Source organism: Mustela putorius, unplaced genomic scaffold, assembly GCF_011764305.1.
Source record: "Mustela putorius furo isolate JIRA1106 unplaced genomic scaffold, ASM1176430v1.1 tig00003846_pilon_pilon_pilon, whole genome shotgun sequence".
NCBI lineage: Eukaryota > Metazoa > Chordata > Mammalia > Carnivora > Mustelidae > Mustela > Mustela putorius.
Window position 1 is genome coordinate 7,067,536 of NW_025421999.1, and position 23,441 is coordinate 7,090,976.

The 23,441-nt window shown below is 35.7% G+C and overlaps 2 protein-coding genes across 2 annotated transcripts in view; one reads left to right on the top strand and one right to left on the bottom strand.

Moving 5' to 3' along the window:
- Positions 1-23,441, top strand: part of CNGB3 (cyclic nucleotide gated channel subunit beta 3) — a 155,365-nt gene that overhangs the window by 58,218 nt on the left and 73,706 nt on the right. Inside the window, exons 4-10 of the mRNA XM_004766970.3 lie at positions 6,453-6,607; positions 9,142-9,294; positions 10,283-10,491; positions 16,996-17,046; positions 19,837-19,923; positions 22,057-22,121; positions 22,914-23,036. Coding sequence (XP_004767027.1) covers positions 6,453-6,607; positions 9,142-9,294; positions 10,283-10,491; positions 16,996-17,046; positions 19,837-19,923; positions 22,057-22,121; positions 22,914-23,036 — 843 coding nt within the window. The remainder of the gene's footprint in view (positions 1-6,452; positions 6,608-9,141; positions 9,295-10,282; positions 10,492-16,995; positions 17,047-19,836; positions 19,924-22,056; positions 22,122-22,913; positions 23,037-23,441) is intronic.
- Positions 2,148-2,681, bottom strand: DPRX (divergent-paired related homeobox). The gene has a single exon (XM_045063130.1). It carries the CDS (start codon positions 2,679-2,681, stop codon positions 2,148-2,150), a length of 534 nt encoding a protein of 177 aa, XP_044919065.1.

Genomic DNA, 23,441 nt, shown 5'->3' on the forward strand with positions numbered 1-23,441 from the left:
TTTTACTAGAAGGAATAAATACCACTTTTAACTGAGCTTAAGAAATAATGAATGGAAATCTAAAATACCACTTCGTGAACAAAGGCAGAGTCTGTGCACCTTTACAAAATACTTATGAAGGCAAAAATGACAAAATTTGCAGTTTCTGTGCAGCATGAGACACCACTGACCTCCGTTTCCAAACTCTTAGCTTCCCTGATTTTTGTGACATTTTTGTCTCTCAGATCTACCTCTCTAATTGCTACTTCCCAGTTCCTTATCTTATGCTACTCCTTAAATGTCAGCAAATTACAAGGTTTGACCTGCCAGTCTTTTCTTGTTCTATGCAGGCTCTTACCAGTAATCGGATCCACTATATAATTTCTGCCATTGCCTCTAAAAAGGTGATACCTCATTCAACATCTCCATCTAGCTCAGTTCTCACTGCTGAATTCCAAACCCAAATTCTCAACTACCTGATGTACAGAATGTATTTCAAAAGAATTTGTTTATCCACAAACATATACTAAATTGAATGACTTTGTAGCTATTTTACAATGTAGACCTCCATCCAAGTTGCTCATGCAACATCACAGTCACCCACTTTGCTAACTTCCAAGGGTTGCCACAACAAATTGCCATAAACTGAGTAGCTTGAAACAACACAAGTTTATCCCCTCACAGTTCTATAGGCTACAGGCCTATAAAAATTCAGGTGCCTGCAAATTTGGTCCTTCTGAAAGTCTGAGGGAGAAACTATTCTACACCCTTCTCCTAGCTTTTGCTGGTTGCCAACAATCCTTGGTGTTCCTTGATTTGTGGTTCATCACCCCAGTCTCTGCCTCCACTGTCACATGGTTTTCTCCCTATGTGTCTCCTCCCTGCCTTTGCTTGGTCTTCTGTAGACACCAGCCATCAGGGGCACCTGAATGGCTCAGTCAGTTGAGCAGCTGCCTTTGGCTCAGGTCATTATCCCAGAGTCCTGGGATAGAGTCCTGCACCGATCTCTCTGCTCAGCAGGGAGCCTGCTTCTCCCCCTTTCACTGCCCCTCTCTGCCCAGCTCATGCTCTCTCTCTCTCTCTCTCTCTCACTCACTCTCTATCAAATAAATAAATAAAATCTTAAAAAAAAAAAAGATACCAGTCATTAGATTAAGGGCCCACCCAACTGCAGTATGACTTCATCTTAACTTAGTTACATTTGTAAAGACCTTATTTTCAAATAAGATCACAATCTGAGGCTCCAGTTGGAAATGAATTTTGGCAGAACACCATTCAATGTAGTCCACTATTCAAACTTGAAATTTCCACTGTTATATTAACCCACATATATATTTTTGTAAGATTTTTATTTATTTGACAGACAGATCACAAGTAGGCAGACAGGCAGGCAGAGAGAGAGGGGAGGAGGAGGCAGGCTCCCTGCTAAGCAGAGAGCCCGATGTGAGGCTCGATCCCAGGCCCCTGGGATCATGACCTGAGCCGAAGGCAGAGGCTTTAACCACTGAGCCACCCAGGCCCCCCTAACCCTTATATTTTAACTCAGCTCTCTCCTTTCTTCAAGTCAGACTTCTTCCACACCACAACTAATAATCATCTTTCTTTTTTCATTTTTTTTTAAATATAGCTAATACTGTCCCTCTCCTGCTTAGAATCTTACTCTGCTTCTCCATTGGTCTCAACTAACCTTTCAAATCAAATCATGGATGAATTGGGATTTTTTTTCCCCTAATAGTCTCATTGTATATGTTTATTGAGATAGAATTTAAACATTGTCTCCAGCTTTACTGAGATACAAGTATGAAGTGTACATTGTGTTGATTTGATACATTTATAGATTGCAAAATGATTACCGCCATGGCTGGCACCTTCATCCTGCCCCATGATTGCTTTCTGTGGTGTATGTAATACAGTATTGCCATTCTGTGTCTTTGGGTGAATTTGGTGCAGGTTCCTGTCATCCTAATTACAACACAAAACATTCCTGTCGCTGAAGTTTGTTGAGTGACTCTCTCCACTCAGTTCTACCCAACGGGCGCTTGTGTGTCTTTCTTTTGCTTCACGGAGTGTTTCTGGAATGCATCCATGTTGCGTGGATCTCGAATCTCTCCTACGGGAATCGTCATGAATCTTTACAGTATGTGACCTTTTGTGTCTGGCTTTGCTCATTAAGTTCTTTGTGGAGACGAAGAACCAAGAGAATAAGCAGAGAAGCTTGTGGGAAGAATTTGAGATTCCATAATGGGACAAAGGGAGTAGATGTTAAGGTCTCCGCAACAGCCAAAGTGGACGATTTTGTGGCCAATGGAATGGTCTGGGAGAACCTTCATATTGGAGCATATGCTGAGCTGGAAGGAAGGTGTTGGGTGATCTGTATAAACCAGGGAGGCTTGGTGGGCACCACGGGGGAGTCCTAGAGGGGCATCTATGGGTCCCTTGGAAGAGCTGGTCTTGACTTCTGCTCCAGCTAATTGCTGTTTGGCTTTCTTGAGTTTTGCTCTGTGGTTCTTGAACCATACCTGCAGTACGGTGGGATGGATCTCCAGTTTCGAGGCCATTTCTTTCTGAAGGCTGGGAGTGGGGTATGGGTTCTTGCTGAACAAAGATTCCAAATCGGCCAGTTGTTTCTCAGTGAACATGGTTCGTTTCCTTTGTGAATGCTTCTGGTGCTTTCCTTTAGGAAGGTCCCCTGTTCCGGACATCCTGAGATCTAGCTGTGTCCCCATGCTCTAGTCTTGTGTCCTGATTTGGGATTTTATGTTAAAATGTTTGAGTCTTTATTACACTCCATAGAGCAGCAACTGATACACTTTTTCTCCAGCTGTATAATTTGACTTGAATATTTTCCCTTTACATTATCAAAGTGCCATTCATCTTTCATTGTGAAATCATCCCTAACTACAACCATCCATTTTACCTCATCAAAAGAAGTCATCCCTTTGTATTATACTAAAGCAGCAAGTTTAAGCTAGAGCACATGTATCACTGAGTGTACATGAAAGCTATCCAAGAGTCTTAAAAATACAAGATAGTTTTAAAAGAATCAATTTCAAGATCCACATCTTACTTGGGTATTCTTTCTTAAAACTGATATCCCGAGTACACCCACAGACCACAAGTTTCCCTTTCCTATCTCCCCTTTCACAACGGATTTTCTCCTGTTTTGCAAAAGACAGACCTACTTCTAACCCATCCCAATATTACTATGATGGATTTGCCCTGGAGGAGCAAGAGCTCCTGCAACCCAAGAACAATTGTCAAATATGTAATTTTTTTGGCCTATATCTCTAATTGAATTTCTTTTTTTTCTAATTGAATTTCAAGAAATGAGGACTACTGTGATATTATTTTTTATCAGCTCTTTTTTAAAATGAGTGTTCTCTATACTCTTATCAAAAAAATTAAAAGAACAAATGTCATTCTAACTAATTCTTTATTCTTCCATAGATACAAAAACAAATTTTAAAAGCCTCACTCATCTCAACAATAGTTTCAGTAAGATTTTCCTTCTATTTTTCTTTACCAAAATTTATAAAATGTTTGCACATTTATGTAAAATATGGTTCATCAAGGAATTATGAGGAATAATCCTTCAAAAATTACAATTAGTAATATGAATAAAAAATATCAGCTATCACTCAAATGAAGCATAGTTACATAAGGCATAGCCATTGCTTCTCTCTTCTACCTTCATTTTTTTTTGTCTCACGAAAATACAAGTTTCTTCTTCTTTTTTTGCCTTTTTTCATTCAGTTACAAAATTACCTCAAGAAAAAAATACATTCATATCTTCTGTGTACATGTAGGTAAGGGAGAAGATGGACAGGGATTACTCTATATGAGAAGCTGGTGGGGGGAAAGATGAAATAAATTGACATATTAATGCTCAGCTAATACAAAAAGAAAACTATATAGCTGTTGAAAGACAGCTATGCATTTAAAATACAGGCATGCTTTCTAATGTAATTTTCAGCATTTTAATCATGAGGTAGGTTTGCACAGTAAGAACTGGTGTGATTAAATGGCAATTATATGGTCAATTAGGGTTTATCGATGATTCAGGAAAAGGAAAAACATACTTCTTAAATCTTAAGGCTTGAGTTAGACATTTTAACAGTTTGAATACCTGACTTTTTAGTTAATGATCCACCAGCTCTCAGCTTCACATCTTATAGATTTTTTTAGTGCACTGAGGCACACCACATAAGGTCAAACAAAAGGTTGGAGGTAGTAGGTTTATTTATTCAATAAAGATTTATTAAAGCTTATCTTGTCCTAGGTCTTGGGGAGTATAAAATAAACACACATAGTTACTGACCTTGAGAACTTCAGTCTATGATGATGCCATCTACATTCATCTCTTCAAACATCCCATACACATTGATGACCACCAAGGTTTTGTCATAAGAACTGGATTTCCAAATATCTCCTCACTAGCACAATCAAGGTCCTATCAAACAATCCTACAAATGCTTTGAATTAAATATATACACGCAAAAAAGTGATTTTTCAACATTCCTACTACATACAAACATCTCCTTTCTAAATTCCTTTTTATATTAATGTCATCTTCATAAGTCTAGACTCTAGTAATAGAAACTTAGAAGTTAGTCTTGATTTCTTATTTGGATTTATCCAAAAGACCCAGAAAGTTCAACTCTTTTCATTTCTGCCTCTAAATTATTTCTTTAGCCCCTCTCCTTTTCCCTTATCAGTTCTAACTTAATCCATTCACCTCTTTCCTTGTTTCCATGCATTTACACTGTTCCTCTTCAACTCTGCCCCTATTGGTACATCTCCAAAAATATCTTCTCATACCCTTCATTTGCTCAATACTCTGCATTGGCTCCCATTATCTTTCAGGTTAATGTCCAAACTCATAAGTAGATCATACAGAAACATCATAACCTGACTCCACTCACCTTTCCATACAGCCACTTCCACCATCCCTGCTACCTGGCTTCCTGCATGTACACATTCTGTTCTAGTCACATCACATCACATTAAACTATGAGCATCCATAGGGTTAGTCTCCATCTAACTCATCTTTTTATTCCAGTATGTAAGGTAAAAACTCAATAACTGCTTGATGGATGAGTAAACTCCTAGGCATGCTAAGAGTTTAAGAAGAAATCAGTAAAATGATATATATGACATTTCTTAATCAGAAAAAAAAATTCCAGTTTTGAAGACCTAATGTCTTCCTACTTTTATATTTTCAAAAATATATCGGATTTTTCTTCCATTGCATCTCAGTCTTCACCATTCTTGAGAACACTTATAAAGCTCTTAGTGTGACATGCTTAAAGACTCTCAATGATGAAGCAGAACTTTTCAAAGAGCATAAATTATACTATAATAAGAAGGGAGGAGAGACACACTAATGGTATGGGAATCTCTACTGGGTAGAGAATGGAGAGTAGTGGAGAGGGGCTCATATTAAAGTCCTCTTTAAATACAACCCACAGATTAACCAGTTCCAATGTGAACCCCATGGGTTCCAGTTTAGAAGTGAGATGGAAAGGGCAGATATGAATGTAAGGAAGTAAGAATGGATTAGAACCTATGTGGGCCTGTGTAGACACGGTGTCAGACTTCAGAAGAAAGGTGGAGAGTGAGTTAGAAGTCTGAGGAAAACCTGAGAGGGAACTCAGATCCTTATGAAGTATACCAGTTGGTTCTCACACAGGTGAAATCAAGGTGTCAGCCAGGCCAGGCTGGGCTCTCACCTGCAGGCGCCAGAGAAGAATCCACTTACAAGTTCATTCAAATAATTGGCACAATTCATTTCCTTGTGATTGTAGGACTGAGGTTCTTGTTTTCTTGTTATCAGCTAGCCAGAGATCAATCACTGTCAGCTCCTAGAGACTTCATGGAATCTTATCAGGGGGCTCCTTTGTTCTCCAAATCTAAAAATGGAGAATTTCTCTCAAGTGAAATTTCCCTTATGCTTCAAACTTCTGACTTTCTGCTCTGTCACTAGCTGGAGAAACTCTCTGCTTTTAAAGGGCTTATCTGATTACATCAGGCCCATTTGTATAAACTTCTTACCTTAAAAACTACTGAGCCATATAACACAAACTAATTATGATAGTAAAATCCACCATATTTATTGTCTCCAAAATTATGCAAGATATGTACACCAAGGGGCCATCTTAGAATTCTGCATACCATGCCAGGTGAAGTTTCTTTTCTTTCTTCTAATAATACAATTTAATAGCAGTATCCTAGTTGTCAAGATCTAATATTCTAAAGAATGGACATTACTATTTGTGGATTCTAATCTTTCACTAGCAAATCTGTATTCCATCAGTACTATTTCCATCAAACTTAATTTTTGAATTTTTCTCTTCAGTTGCAGAAAGGAGCAGATAATAACATGGGGTCTATAACGAGGGTGAAAAAACTTGATCTCTTCCTTGTATATATCTCTGCATGGATCCATCTTTACCACCACTTTTTTCCTCATTTAATCCAAAAAGCAAACCACTTGGAGCCCCTGTTATAAATGAGTATGCTGATGCCCAGCTACACAATTTGGTGAAAAGGATGCGTCAAAGAACAATGCTCTACAAGAAAAAGTTGGCAGAAGGAGATATATCGTCACCTGAAGCCAGCCCCCAAACTGGTAAGGATTGTTACCTCAAAGTACTAGAAAGAAAGAGGTTATGAGGGGACATGTATTTTACAAACATCTTAGTTTGTTGTTCCCCAAGAGCAGACCCTGAGACAATGACTTAGGTGCAAATAGTTTATACTGAGGGTGATCCAGGAAGGTGAAAGCAGACAACAGATGGAGACAAGAGTTAAGACAATGAAAATGTATTAATGAGAGGGCTGCTTCTGTGGGTCCTCAGACTTGATCCAGCTAAAAAACTGGATCACACCTAAAAATTCTCCTGAGAAACCTCCCCACTGTTTCCCACAGTTGGTTGCATCAATTAACATTCCCACCAACAGTGCACAAGGATTCTTTTTTCTCCGCAGCCTTGCCAACACTTGCTATTTCTTGTCTTTTTTGATACTAGCCATTGTGACTGATGTGAGATGGTACCTCATTGTGGTTTTGATTTCTATTTCCCTGATGCTGAGTGATGTGGAGCATCTTTTCATGTGACTATTGACTATCTGTATGTCTTCTTTGGAAAAATTGTCTATTCAAGTCTTCTGTCCATGTTTAAATGGATTGTTTGGTTTTTACGTGTTGGTTTGGTTTGGTGTTTTTATGTAAGTTCTTTATGTATTTTGGAGGAAGTGGCCAGGGTACCAGGGTACCATTCCACCAACTCCTATTTTCCATTAGTTAAGGGTTAAGGTTGGGGCATGTTGCTAACTCTCCAGCACTTTAAGCAAGCCATCTGAGAAAAAATGCTGAGGGAGACTGACACAGGTGCTGCTTTGCTCATGGTATACAAGCAAAGCAACAACAGTATCTGCTATGGCAAGTTTTATTGTAAATATTAATTAAGAATACCCCTGATAGGGGGTCCTGGGTGGTTCAGTCGATTAATGTCATCTGCCTTCAGCTTACGTCATGATCCCAGTGTCCTGGGATCAAGCCCTGCATTGGACTCCCTGCTCAGCAGAGAGTGCTTCTCCCTCTCCCACTCCCCCTGCTTGTAGGCATGTGTGTTCTCTCTCTCTCTCTCTCTCTGTCAAATAAATAAATAAAATCTTTAAAAAAATACCCCTGATATACAAAGCACTTATAAAAATACAACACTACCTTAATACCCAACATAGCAAAGAATATCAACTAATCACATGCCAGACTGGGGAAATTATCAGCCTCCTAGTAATTGCAGAAATGCTTTTATGAAAAATTAATAAGTACAATAAAGCAGACCACAAAAATGATATATATTATGGTTATATCTTTGTAAAAATATTTATATATGTATAGATAAAAATAGAAGAAAATTTTGTTGTTTGATAGCAGTTAAGAATCAGACTGTTAATTATATAAGATGGAGCTGAGGGTTTCCTTATAATTCTGTATAACATAAAAGGGATTTTTAAAATAAACTATGTATTATATAGTATATATATATACACACTATATAGTATATATTATATACATTTATATAATATTATATTTGTAATTATATATTATGTATTTTTTTAAAAGAAGAAGCTATAATAAATCAGTCATTATATTTTGATAAAGATAAGTTAAAAAAATATTTTGAGTTTTATGCATAACTTGAAAGATATGTGTGAAACTAAAGAGGCATGAAATTAAAACCTGTGGCATTGCTGGGGGGAGGGGGTTTGGGAGAAGGGGGTGGGATTATGGACATTGGGGAGGGTATGTGCTTTGGTGAGTGCTGTGAAGTGTGTAAACCTGGTGATTCACAAACCTGTACCCCTGGGGATAAAAATATATGTTTATAAAAAATAAAAAAATTTAAAAAAAAAACCTGTGGCATGATATACATTTGTAATGATACTTTTCAATGTAAATCTAAAGGATTCTAACTTTATTTATGCTACAAAATATATAAGAATTAGCTTGTATTTAAAATATCCTAATTTTGGGGTGCCTGGCTGGCTCAGTCAGTATAGTATACAAATCTTGATCTTGGGGTTGTGAGTTTGAGCACCAAATTGGGTGTAGAAATTTCCTACTTTCTTTCTTTCTTTCCTTCTTTCTTTCTTTCTTTCTTTCTTTCTTTCTTTCTTTTTCCTTTGAGAGAGAGAGAGACAGAGAGAGTACACATAAGCAGGAAGAGAGGCAGAGCACTCTTAAGAGATAAGCAGGCCCCCCACTGAGAAGGGAGCCTGACATGCAGCTCAATCCAAAGACCCTGGGATCATGACCTGATGATCAGGATCATGACCAAAGGCAGATGCTTAACCAATTGAAGCATCCAAGTGCCCCTAGAGATTACTTTAAATTAATTAATTAATTAAAATATGATATTTGTAACACCTTTGGGATAATTTACTGGGAAGCTTTAAATCTGCTGTTTATTTCCAAATTTCAGTGTTTTTATTACCTGGATATTGTCATTAATGTAGCTATTTTCAAAGTCATAACACGCCTTATCTACCTAAATTGAGAAGGGAACATTCTGAAATGTTCTGACTTTGAGAAATCCAAGCTTTTCTCATTAAGCTAACCTGACCTCTTAAAATGTGTTCTTTTTTTTCCCTATAAAGCAAAGCCCACAGCTATCCCATCAACACAAGAAAGCAATGCTAAGCTAAAAGAAGAACACTACTATCAAATACTGTGTTTTAAATTCCAGAAGATGCCTCTGACAGAGTACCTAAAACGAATTAGACTTCCAAGAAGCATAGATTCATACACAGGTACCATCAAAGGGTAGACTATCCCAGTGGGAGGGCTAGATATTACCAAAACCCCTATAACCCAAAGTCACAGATGGCTTCCATTTCTCCCTAGCCCACATCCTGAATCCATCTAGAAAGCAGAATTTAAACTATATTAAATATGCTATGGATTGTTTGGCGCTCTCTGGTGAAGGGAAGAGATAAAATATTCCTGCCTGTTTTTAAAGAGCATGCCAGGATAATGAGGAATAAAGTAAATGTATAATCATCAAAATAGATAAGTTATTGATTGATTGATTGACTAATAAAAATAAATAAATAAAAGGCAGTCCAGGGTCTATGCTGTCCATAATTACTTTTGAAAAGAAAGTACCAAAGCATTCAGTGATATGTATACTGACACCCTTCCCCTAAAAAGTCATTATGAAGTGTCTGTCTTCTTTCATGCCTTCATGTTGTTGATTATTCTAACTGAACAAATCCTTTCCTATGGCCTCCCTTGGGCAGAAGAAAGCAATGTGTGAAAGGACATAGACTGCCTTAATGGGCTGATTCTCTGCCCTCTCCAGGTCAGCCATACTCGGCAAGGTGTAGACAAAAAGCCATGGCAAGATGTGGCTTTTTGTCTACCTCCCTGGGTGACCCTGCAGCTTAACTACTGATGCACAAAGTGCCTGCTGCTGCAGTTATCCAAACAGGGCACCTCTGAATTCCCTGGGTCTCTTCTTCCTGGATCCATGTAGCACAGTTCCTTGCAGGGACAGACTCAGAAAGGCCACTTGTCAACAAGAAAGGAATGCCTCTCTCCAAAGTCAGAAGAACTGTAAGATCACTCAACAAGCCTTGTAAAGCTCAGTGCTTTCTACTGTAGAGTCAGAATTGCACTGAATTTTAATAGACCCTCTTATAACAATTTGCTTAGCTCCAGACGAAAGGGCTCCAATGTTACCAAACTAAGCAAGAGAATTATTTTAATGCTTGCTACATGCCATTTGGATTTTTCTAGATCGACACTATCTCCTGTGGCTTCTGCTCGTCACCATTGCTTATAACTGGAACTGCTGGCTTATACCACTGCGCATCGTCTTTCCGTATCAAACACCAGACAACACACACTATTGGTTTATTACAGACATCATATGTGATATCATCTACCTTTGCGATATGCTATTAATCCAGCCCAGACTCCAGTTTATAAAAGGAGGAGACATAATAGTAAGTGTAACTGGGGAAAAGCAGAAACTGACAAATATCAGATTGAACTACAAAAATAAATTTACAACACTATTTAATGTCTGACTGGCTATCTCTGCCTGTATGAGTGTTTAACCACTGGAAACCACCAGTACAGTAATAATGACAACAACAACAACAGAACAACCATTGAGAACTCACTATGTGCAGGGGACCATGAATATCCCTGTGGTTTAGTTTCCTCATCTTAAAAATAGTAATAACAATAGTACCTTCACAGTGTTGATGGAAAGACAAAATGAAGTGATGCCTGGAACTATGTTGAGTGCCTAATGAGTGTATATTAAATGTTAGCTGTCACTGTTATTCCAGTTAATTTCTTTACAATGTCTCATTTAATCCTTTCAGTCACCCTATAATAAAGATATTATTAAGAGGAAGAGGAAACTGAGGCTTGAAGAGTGTAGGTGATATGCTCAAGGCACAAAGCTGAACGGCAGCTGAGGCAGAATTTAAATCCAGATCTTGACTCCAACACCCGTGCTCATTCCAACCATACCATGTTGGTTCATTTGGCTAGTTTTTCAGAATTTGATAATATGTGAGGATAGAAAGATAAAACCAGGTCTCTAATGTCAAAACCATATACATATTTTACCTAAATAATGTTTAAAAATGTATAAATTATGTATGCAAAAAGAAGTGATTTAATAAATATTTCTCTAGGAAGCACACCTCAAGTAGTCTGAATAGAATAAGGCAGGTATTATAACACTCATTTTTATCACTCAGCGTCCTCAGGAGACAACCTGGTGTTGTGAGAAAGCACTAGGCTATAAGATTTCTAGGACACAGACTCAGCATAATCAGCACTGAGCACAATACCTGTACATAGTGCAGAAAACAAGTCTTAGATCTTGATACTTTGGGGAAACCTAACTTAAAAAGAAAAGAAAAGCTGTCGGTCATGAACCTTTTAATCAGTGTAGGTTCACTGCACTGTCCAATATAGTAGCCACTAAAGAGACGTGTCTATTCAAATTTAATTTTAATTAAGATTAAATAACATTAAAAATTCATTTCTCAGCCACACTATCAATTCAATATTTCCAGTGTCCAATAATCATGTTTGGGTAAAGACTACCATATCAGAGAGCACAGGATATTTTCACCATTGCAAAGTGTGCTATTAGAGAGTGCTTTAACAATGACCCATCAAGATCCTCACTGAGACAGCCAGACCATAAGTAGGAAGCCACACACCCTGCAGACAGTTGCATATCTCAAGCACATAAAACACACCTGTGGTTTTTGTTGTTGTTATAATTAATATGGTATCTGCTGGCATCTCTTCTATTCACTCTTCCACTTTCCATGTTTATCACATCAGAATTCTCATCATCAAATGCACTGATCTACCTCAGAAACTACCATTCTTACCCTTAGGAGAAATTATTTTCTCCTAGATTTATTCTCAGTGTTGAGTGAATTTCATAAGCAGTCCAGTCAACCTAATAGAAAAATATGTTTTCACAAGCACATACCCAAATCTCAAAGCCTCTACTCCTCAGCCCCTTCCCCAGCTAACTAGAAGGATACTTCTTTTCCAACTGATGTCCACTGGAATATCTTCTTCACAATCTCAGTGGTAACTGCACAGAACAGACCCTCCAATGGCTCTGTCACAGTAGGAAGAGAAGACTGAGGGAATACATGGCTCCTTGGGTTCATACATATTCTTGAAAAATAAAGATGGGTTCTTTAATCTCCTGAATATTTTCTTTTGAGTCTACAGACAGTGTTAAATTATTATAAAGCTGAAAGGAGAAGTTTTGGTTATTGTTTTCTTTTAGAAAAAAAATTCCTGAAGAAATCCTCCTATTATTTGAAATCTTTCCTAGAAAGAAATTCTAAAGTCAAGAGCTATAGCTGTAGCAAGAATCTATTCAAAATAATCCTTATGTGGACTTCAGAGCACTAGTCAGCTCACCAGTACTATCCCCAGAGCTCACTGGCAACTTGATAAATGATGATGGTGGTGTACAAATAAGAAGTAAACAACACACAAAAAAAGAGTGCTAATTTCAACCTCCATTAGATGCACAAGGGGGGAGAAAATCAATGTTTGACAAATGGAAAATGACAAAATCAGTAAGGGGAGACTTATTTTCAATTTTCTAAGAGGCCCTTTACACACAATGGAGTGTTAAAAACAAGAAAAATAACCAATAAAAACACACTCAATGGGCTCTATTTAAAATGCATTATCACAAACTACAAATACAGAGCAGGAACTAATTGCTTTGTTTGTTCAAAAGAAATCTAATGGTTTCTTTAATTCAGAATAGGTGGTGTTAGCCTTTGAAACTTGATTACATTTTGGTAAGAAGACTATGCAAGTCAGGTACCCAAACTGAACATCTGACTAAATTAAGCTATCTATGCTACTTTTGGTACACTGCCAAATTATTCATTCACTCATTCACTCATTCATTCATTCATTCATTCAACAAACATTTATTAAATATCTTCAATTGCCAGGCATTTCAGGGTTGGAAGATGGAAATATTAATTCCCCCAAGGCCTTGGAAAACAGATAAGTAACAAAAGTGCAAAAGACCACAACAGAGGAAATTCAGAGGGTTTACAAGTTTTGCACAGTGTTCATTTGCAATATCCTTCTTCTGAAAACGGTACTACACAAATAGAAGAATTTTGTATCAAAGACCAACAAAAGAGACTCTTATCTGTAATTTCCTTCATAGACAGCAGAAATAAAGCTGAAAATGATAATGAGGATTAGAGATATGAGAATCATACCCACAACACTGCTAAACCTACCCATCACGATTCATGGAAATGCTCAGTGCTGCCTAGTGACAATGTCAATCAGACCTGATGTTGTAGTCAACCATTTTTGGCACTTAGTCTTCTCAGTTACTGTTTAGAAATTGACCTGAAGAAAATTAACCACTTCCTTCTCTGTGCTCTGTACATTTTATTCATACTTCTATTATTTAATTGTTAAATAACAATGAGGCTAATTATGATGTAGTAGAAACAAACAGACCAGGGTCAAATTCTGCCTCTGCAATTTACTAATAACATTACTTGAAGAAAACAAATGTAACCTTTCATTAAGTACTATCTTTTCATCCATAAAATGGGAATTATAGTGCTCACCTCATAAACCTATTATGAAGATTAAATAAGACAATGTGTAGACCTAGGCCAGAATCTGGAATCTAGAAAATGTACAGTAAGTTGTTAAATGAATCAAATGAATGAATATCCATACATTTAACTTCCCATAATGTCTCTGATTTGTATCTATAGTTCTCTTTCTTTCCTGATAGTAACTTTCTTGAGTGTAAGGACAGTATCCAATTCATTTCCCTCTCTATCTTAGGAACTCAGAGAGTATATTCAAGAAATGTTTGAAGGGGAGGATAAATGGCAATTTTGGTTCAAGGATCTTCTCTCCTTGAATAATTATTTAACCTGCATTATAGTTGTTTCAGATGATGTTATTATTTTTGAAACACATCCATTTGTTCTACATGAAATTATGGCATTTCTATGAATTATTTATCAGAAGGTATAAATATAATAGTACCTGTGTAAAGCTTCTTCAAAAACTATCTTTTGGAGGAAGATTTAGGTGCAGTCAGCATATCCTTTCTAAAGTAAGCCTCTCCTGAAGAAATGTTGTTTGCATAATGATAAGGCTTAAAAAGAGAAAGAGAATTAAATGGGTAACATTGTTTAAGTAAGTGCCTAATTGTTACCAGTAAACATACTGGTCGTCATAAAACTAACAACCCCAAATTTAACGATGCCAAATTTATTTAGTGCTCCAAAGAAGAGATATTTTAGAATCACTAGATCTCAGTTTTTTTTTTTTTTTTTTTTTTTTAATTTTTTTATTTTTATAAACATATATTTTTATCCCCAGGGGTACAGGTCTGTGAATCACCAGGTTTACACACTTCACAGCACTCACCAAATCACATACCCTCCCCAATGTCCATAATCCCACCCCCTTCTCCCAAACCCCCTCCCCCCGGCAACCCTCAGTTTGTTTTGTGAGATTAAGAGTCACTAGATCTCATTTTTATCTAATCAAAAAAGTTTTCATTTCATTTACATTTATTCAATCATAGATTCATAGACAAGCCTGAAATTAAAGGGATAAAAGTGCTAAAAACATTCTTCCAGGGTTGGAGGAGAGGGCGGTATTTTAACTTTGTAGCACTTGAAATGTTTCTGTCAGTCCCAGATAAGCTTTGAACTGATTTTACTGAGCTAACTGGTTTTACTCAAGCTTGGTACATGATTCAACTTAAACTTCTATCTTTGTCTACCATGGTTCAGTAAGCCATTGAGTTTCACAGTAAAAATCATTAGAAGAGCATGTCTTATATCTCTACTAGTATATTTCTGTAAGATTTAGTATATATGTATGGGTAAAAATTACAATCAAAATAGGGTGTGGGGAGAGGAATTAGGGAGCTGGCTAATCAGTAGTTAATACTGCTCAGCAGAAGTTTAAAACTTCTGAACTTGGATAGTCTGGATGGTAATTATTAAAAGACACTACTTCCAGGCATCCAGTTTCTAATACTTTGGCCAACTCATTAATAGGACAAAGACTGTTCCTCCCTACCTATAACCAAAATCTAAGAAGCAAATCCAATATTAGCATTAATTCTTTTAGGTCTGAATGGTAACAAATGCCTCTTAATCTATCACCTATCACATATTTATTGGGCACCTACTACGTGTTAGACATTGCTTGCATTAGAAACTGGAAAAACAAGACAAAGGTAAGGACCTCACCCTCAAGTAATTCAGCACATGAAAGACAGACAAAAGAAAAATGGTTGGGTTTGTAATGGGAGTCATGACAATGATAAGCCCTAAGGGTTATGAGGCACACAGAAAACCATGTGAAGGAGAGGACACCTGGTCCAGATCTTAATGAATGAACTTCAGTTATCTGCACACCTCCACCCCCACTAAAAGGGAACAAAACATATGTTCTAAGCTCTGAAAACAGCATAGGAAAGTCATGAAAGTGAGAAACTCTGATGCTGAATAAAGTGGATGTGGGATGCTGTAGGAGGCGAGTGAGACAGAGAAAGTAGAGCCTTTGTAGACCATGAAAGGGAGCTTGTATTTTTTTTTAAAGTCATGTGGAATCAGAGGATTTCACATAAATGTTGATTGTTAAGTAATCTGATTGAGCATGATCATCTAGCTACCATTATAGAATGGACCAAGGGGAACAAATCTTAGGGCAAAAAGACCCATGCCAAAAGGATAGAATGGACATGAGGAAATTGTACTATATGCTGGATAATTGAATATAATAATAAAAAATAATAATAATAAAATTGTGGGAAGGAGAATCAGTAGAATTGTTGCTGGATGAGTGAGGGGACCTGAGGGAGAATGTGTGGGCTGGTATGACTGACCAGGATAGATGAGGATGCTCATAGGATTACCCAAGAACAGGAAGGGTTGGAGGTGGGAAGATAGTTAGGCTAGTGGGGAGTGGAGAATGATGATGAATTCACGTTTGGTGTAAATTCAATCTGATATAAGCAGCACTGCTAAGTGAAGATAAAAGGCAGTTGCTTGTCCAGGTCAACAGCTCCAGATTAGGTGGCAGTAGATACTTGTAACCATATAAGTGGATGAAATTTTCTAGGAAGCAAGTATAAAAAGGAAGAGAAGAGAGCTGAGTCCTGGGGAATGTTGACATTTAAATGGCTATCCCTAGCATCCAAAAAAAAGGACACCAAAAAGTTAGAACTGAAGAATTAAACCAAAAATGGCGTTTCAGAGTCTTTAGAAAGAAAGAGGTTCAGGAACAAATATCCCACCAAATATCAAATGCTTTAAAAAGTTTTATTTCTCTTTTTGTTCCTTTATCTATTCATCTATTCAATAAGTATTTATTGGTTTCCTAATATATTCTAGCCACTAGCTATGTACAGTTGCTAAACAAAGTCAACCCCATCCTGAGATAAATTACCATATAATGGAATAAACTGATTTTAAATAAATGAGCCAAGAAATACATGTGTGATTTCAAAAGACGGTAAATGCCATAAAAGAATGCTAAGTACTATGGAGGATTTCTTGGGCATGATCATGAGGAAGATGTTAGTGCCTGACTTCTTATTGACAGTCTTAATGGAATAAGAGAAATGAGCAAAGGTCAAATTGCCACTAATTTGCCATGGGTTGAGGAATAAATATGGTGGAAAGATGCAGAATAAAGCAATGCAGACAACTTTCTTAAGAAGCTTGAGTATGACAAACAATAGATCAATAACAAAAAGGAAACAAATGACAAGGGAGATTTTATTCTATTTAAAGAGATGAGAGATAGAGCATATTTATTGGCTGAAGTTATAGGAACCAGTTGAGAGAAATAAGTATACATATTTATTAAAGTGAGAAAATAATTGATGAAACTGAGTATAATTAATATAAAATATAAATATAAAATTTCAGGTGGATTCAAATGAGTTAAAGAGACACTACAGGAGTTCTACAAAGTTTCAGGTAGGTGACTTACTGTTTCAGAGTTGTTCAAATAATCCATTACCATTTTGATTTTAAGTCCCATTTATAAATTTCTTTTTTAAAAAATGTCCTTCATAGCCTTTGTAACAAAGTTTATTCAGATGAAGTTCTAGGCAAAGGCAAGCCTAAAGTTTTTGCTTCTCAATAATTACATGATAGACTTCCATGAATGTGCAAGTGTGAAATTTAACATTCGGATCTTTATCAACCACAAAATGGTAGCGGTCACATTTAAATTCTGATGAATACGTCAGTAAAGGAGTATGGAGTATACTTTGTCTTGTCCATACAGAATGCTATCCTCCAATTCATGTACCATGATGATGTAAAAGTCTATCTAATTTTTTCTAGTCTTATTTCTTTCTTGTTCATATAAACAAAATTTAAAAAAGAAGAAGCAATTATGTCAATAACATGAAACCTTTCTTTCCTCAAATAACAGTATAATTGTATGGTTTTTTCACTCATTTTATTTATACCCAAGTACTTTGTTATTTTTTATTTGTTCCTCCAAACTATGAGAAACAGACAAAGGTTTAGGAGTTATCCAAAGTTACCCAATATGTATAAGTAAACTGCAACCTCCCATTTCAAGAAAAACACTTTTGTGGCCTCAGATTTTGTATAACAATACACAGCTGGGGTTAGGTGCCAAATTGTCCCCATTGGTGATCTGTGGTGATTAAAATCTCTTTAAATTTGTTTTTATCTGCACCTAATTTTCTTTGTAAAAAAAATTGCCACATACTCAGACATATTCATAATCTACACTACTTTGATGAACTCCACAAGAGGATGACTATTCTTAAATGTCACAAAACTTATTACAAGTTCTTAATCATTTTCTTGAATTTGAATAAGTGAAAATTAACTCATATATTTAATTTGGATGTATAAATGTAAAATTTTACATTTAATTGTGGTCAATCCTTTTGAATTCCCTTAAAACATCCTGCTTCTCTAGAGCATTGTGTTAGAGCTATTTTTGTGTTTCATTATTCCACTATTAGATTGTGTAGACAGAAACATTTTACTCATTTCAACCTCAACATGTTTTGCAAAGTGCTTTGTACAAAGTTCAGTATTGGTCAGTTCTTACTCAATTCAACTTTCTAAAATTCTATGAGAAATAAATCATCTTTAACAAGTTACATATTAATGTGTTAATATCAAACATGAGTAATGACTGCATAGATAATTCCAGTGGGCATTTGAGCAATTGGATACACAACAAGTAAAAAGACCACAATTCTGACACATTAGTTCTAATAAATTTCTTTCAAAAATTTTAAAAATATTGTTATGATTTGAGCCAGAAAACATGGGTACTGCCGTAGCTCTAGACAAGTCAACAGTTCAATGCTCCTGCTTTCTTGCTTATAAGACATTATTTTAGTAACTGCTTTGTATACCTCTTAACTTGTTACAAACTCAATATCTGTAAGGTAAAATTAATGAGGTTTCAGGATATGATGTAATTTATAAACCAATATTTTCAGTAAGGATTTTTTTTATAATAGCCAATGCGGTTAATTCAAACTGAAAGTTTTATTTCTTTTCAATAGCATGAAGCTATTGCAAAATTCTGATATGTAATTAATTACCTCAACCTTCCCTTTTAATATGTATGGACTTACAGAAAGCTCTTAGCTGTTCGTATATGTCTTAAATACATTAAATGCTTTTAAAATGTACTCTTTCAAAACCATGGTTTCAAATCCAAGTAAAAATGAACGAAAATGAATAAATCAATGAAAATGAATTATTATCTTACATAGAAGAATTTCTTACTGTCATCACTACAATCAAGAGGTGATGTTGCCTTTTCACAACTACCCAGGTAACAGAAAACCAGAATAAAAGTTTAAAGTTTAAATGACAAAGTTTAAAATGCTTTTTTAGTTATAATAGTACTTTCAAAAGCTTCTTCTCTTGGAGTTACTGATTAATTGTAAATGGGACTGACCTTCCCTCTGTCTTACGTTGCACACTACCTAATAGGTAGATTTCATAGCAGTTTATTGTTAGCAGTATCATCCCAACTGGAGAACAATAGAAAGAACTGAGGCATCTGGATGAACCACCAACAATATAATCAGCCCTGAATACAGGAGAAGGCTGAAACATAAAATATATACAACTGCAGGGTGCCTGGGTGGCTCCGTGGGTTATGCACTTAAATCTGCCTTCCATTTGGTCATGATCCTGGGGTCCTGTGATCCAGCCCCACATCGAGCTGCCTGCTCAGCTGGGAACCTGCTTCTCCCTCTCCCTCTACCTGCCACTAGCCCTACTTGTGTGCATTGTCTCTGTCTTTTGTCAAATCAATAAATAAAATATTTAAAATATATATATACAATTGTAGTTAATATGCAGTGATCTCAAATAATATCAAGAGTAGACTTGACTTTCAGCCCGAGTCCCATGTTTAAAACACCATTAAAATGTATTTTAACATTAGTAGCCATGCCATCTCTGAAGTGTGTGTGACACTCAACAAAAATTGCAGAAAATGCAGTGCCTAAAGAGAGCTCAGATGCATGAAGGTAGAAATGAAATACATTGGAAATAGTCTACAAAACAGTTTTCTTATTTTCATGGTACAAATATACCTTTCAGGGGCACCAGGCATATTACTGAAGGCAATTTTATATTAAACAAAAAATAATTCATGGTGACTGGTCAGCTTATATATACATTGATATAAATCAATCCATGTCTAAAAAAGCACATAAACACAATATGATTGTGAATGTGTTTTTCCAACAGCTGGATGTTGTATCAGTAATGCCATTTGATGTTTTCTACCTGTTCTTCGGGTTTAATCCAGTATTTAGGACAAATAGGATATTAAAGGTAAGATAACTATATTTAACTTTCTTTTATAGTAATGGAAATCTTGAAATGTTTTTAAATGTCTGAAAAGTATAATATTTTTAATTTTTCCCAAACTGTCCATTTTTCTGCCCTCATCAATACTATGAATTTTTTAAAAAAGGCAAAACATCATTGTTTCTACTGATGGAAGTTGCTCTTGATTGTTTTATTCTATATCTCACAATAGGTATTTTTATAATCTATGATAGGAATGCCTTTATATTTCTAAATGCAACTATAATAAGAAAATGAGTCTTTCATAACCTTACATAATAATCTTTCATAATTGTATTCTTTCCCATTTGTCCTTTTTCAAAGGAATGCCTGGAACACAGGCAGTAAAACGAGAGATTAGGTTACTTCTAAGTTATCTTACTCATCTAAAATCCCATAATTCAAAAAAAAAAAAAAGCTGCAAACACTTTTAGTAACAAAATTATTTACATATTTGGATACAACTCAAATATCCACCAAGAGAAAACTACTTAAACAAACTGCAGGACGTCTATATAATAGATGACTTTGTAACACAAGAAGTTAATAAATAAAAAGGACTGTTTTCTATTCATTTATACAGGAAGAACTCTAAGATAAATTGCTAATTAAACAAAGCTAGTTACAGATAGTTTATAGAACAATACTAATTTCCATATAACACAAACAGAAAAATATTCCATTTATTTGTATTTACATAAACAATGGAAAATTACCAAAAATGTTTAATAAAAATGGTTAACTGAGGTGGGGATGGGTGACAAGAGAGAAAATCAGAATGAATAGGGGCAGGAGTGGGAGCAAGTCTTTTTTTTTTTTTTGACAGAATGAGATCACAAGTAGGAAGAGAGGCAGGCAGAGAGAGAGAGAGGAGGAAGCAGGCCTCCCGCAGAGCAGAGACTCTGATGCGGGGCTCGATCCCAGGACCCTGGGATCATGACCTGAGCCAAAGGCAGAGGCTTTAACCCGCTGAGCTACCGAGCAGCCCCAGGAGCAAGTCTTTTAAAGGCATATATTTCCTGTTTTTGAATTATGTGAAGACATTACCTATTCAAAAAGATTCTAAGACGGAAACATTTTCTAACTCGTAGCTTCATCAGGCAGCTCAAATGAGGAGAGTGAGGAGGTAAAATTTCACGTAAATCTTTAACAATAGCAACAATAGCATATATCCAAAGACAACCTTCATAAAAGGAACACCAAAGATTTTATAAAATTTTGGTGGTTATCTCTCTCACACATTGGGAAGACACAACACAACCTGGGGACACAGTGAAACCTGACAACAGCAAAAATAGCAGCAACAAAAAGAAGCAGCAAATGCTCTTTGTTGGATATATACTTGGGGTTGCATACTTTGTTAAACTTAATATTCATAATTTTATTTATTCCTACAAACAAATTCATTTTAGAGATGAGGAAAATGAGGACAGGATGGAAAATGTGCATTTTATCACATATTTTTCTGACTCCAAATTCTTCACTGTAATCAGATTGGCAAATAAACCTCAAGCTGAAGGGGCTTTCCTTCCATGCCCAAGCCCTTAAGAGAAATAGCAACTCTGAATTAGATGCATATATACTCATTGTATCTTTTTGAACAATGTCAAAAACAGCTAACTAATACTAATATTACCAGACTTTAAATTTTATTGAAATAAATACACATTAATGGAACTTGCTTAAAAATAAAACTAGTGTTGAGCAACAGGACTTAACACGTATTTATAACTTCAATGGATTATATTATACTTTTCCTATTTTGTTTATGTCTTGAGTGTAGTAAGATTTTAATTATTGTAAAATAGGGCTCTACTAGATGCTTTAAAAAGAAAAAGGGAAGAAATGTTTTTAGGCTTGCTTTTCAATAAGCATTACAAACAAGACTATAACTAGAGAGTCAAAATAAAATACAGCAAGAAACCCTGGGAGATTGGCAGCGTTCTAAAAGGTAGGGGCCAAAGGAAAATAGAACTAAACAGACCCGAGTTTGTTTGTTTTAGAGACTTATGAATGGAATTATTTTCAGTAACAAAGTTTATTTTACATAGTTTTATTTAAATAGATGTATTTAAAACTAACACACTTTTGGATTTCTTTTGTTTGTTTTCTACATAGTACACTTCATTTTTTGAGTTTAATCATCACCTAGAGTCTATAATGGACAAAGCATATATCTACAGGTAAAGTAAACTCAGTATACTTCTGGGGGTGGCAGAGAAAGTAATGGTGCAATAGTTTAGCCAGAATTTGAGAAGAATATGATCTCCCTGCCAAAGAAAACAGAAATTAATAAATAAAATTAATTAATTAATTAATTGAAATAAATAAAAATAAATTTTAAAAATTCTGCAATTGCAGAATTTGGGCTATATAAAATAAAGGGTTATGTTCTAAAACAGACTTGAATATTTTGAAATGAGATAAAAGCATGAAAATCCTATTAGATTTTAGAAGAATACAGAACTAAAAATAGAATGTATTACCTGTTCCAGTCAGATAAGCGTGCTCCTTCACAAGTTGACTTTGCATCTCATGACAATTCATTCTAATCTGAATTTCATTCATTTGCTCTCCTGAAGTTCACTTGCACAGAGACTTCTAGTCACTATTAATGGTAGCATAAAGTCCCATGAGCTTTTCAGAGATACCCAGTTAAATCAGTCTAGCGTATTTTATGAGACTCAAAGTGGAGAGGTGACCCCTGAGGCATGTCTTTCAGGGGGTTGATTCATACCATCTGTGAAAAGAGAGGAAGTTTTTTTTTTTTTTACGCTCTGTCAGTCTCAGTCAAGACACTGCAGTTAGAAAACATGCAATGGCACCATCATTTTATACTGTACTAATGAGAGTTAACAGTTCACAAATTTAAAGCAAGGAGATTCCATGGAGACTTTAAGGAAAAGAAAATGTTAAAATAGGCTGTATTCCAGGAACAACATGAGCCCTTACTTTGCATTTATTCTCCTTGGCAGAGTCATTCGAACAACTGGATACTTGCTGTTTACTCTGCACATTAATGCCTGTATTTATTACTGGGCTTCTGACTATGAAGGAATTGGAACTACTAATTGGGTGTATAATGGTGAAGGAAATAAGTAAGTTTTAATTTGAAGGAAATAATTTTATGGATTTTTCTTTTCTATTTCAGTGTATGTGTTTTCCTAAACCAGTGTTTTTGGGAAACTATAAATCACAACCCATTAATGGTTGTGAAAAGTTTTTAGATCAATTTACTTTTAAGTAAAAAGTAAATTGAGTAAAAAGTTTTTAGATCAATTTACTTTTAAGTGAAAGAGAGTAAAGTAGAAGAGAATAGAATAGAAATTATCAGTCTGTCATACCTAATAGATGTGTGTGTGTATGTTTGTGCGTGTGTGTATCCTGGATTGACCTGAGAAATGCATGGATTATGCATACCTGGATTATGATCAAAAAAGTTTGAAAGCCTCCGCTTTAGACAACTGAGGGGTAAGGTACCTTTTTTTTTTTTTTAAAGATTT

What these genes read in the sequence shown, in the direction of transcription:
- DPRX (XM_045063130.1), bottom strand. Translation starts at nt 2,681, where the DNA reads ATGTCCGGAACAGGGGACCTTCCTAAAGGAAAGCACCAGAAGCATTCA.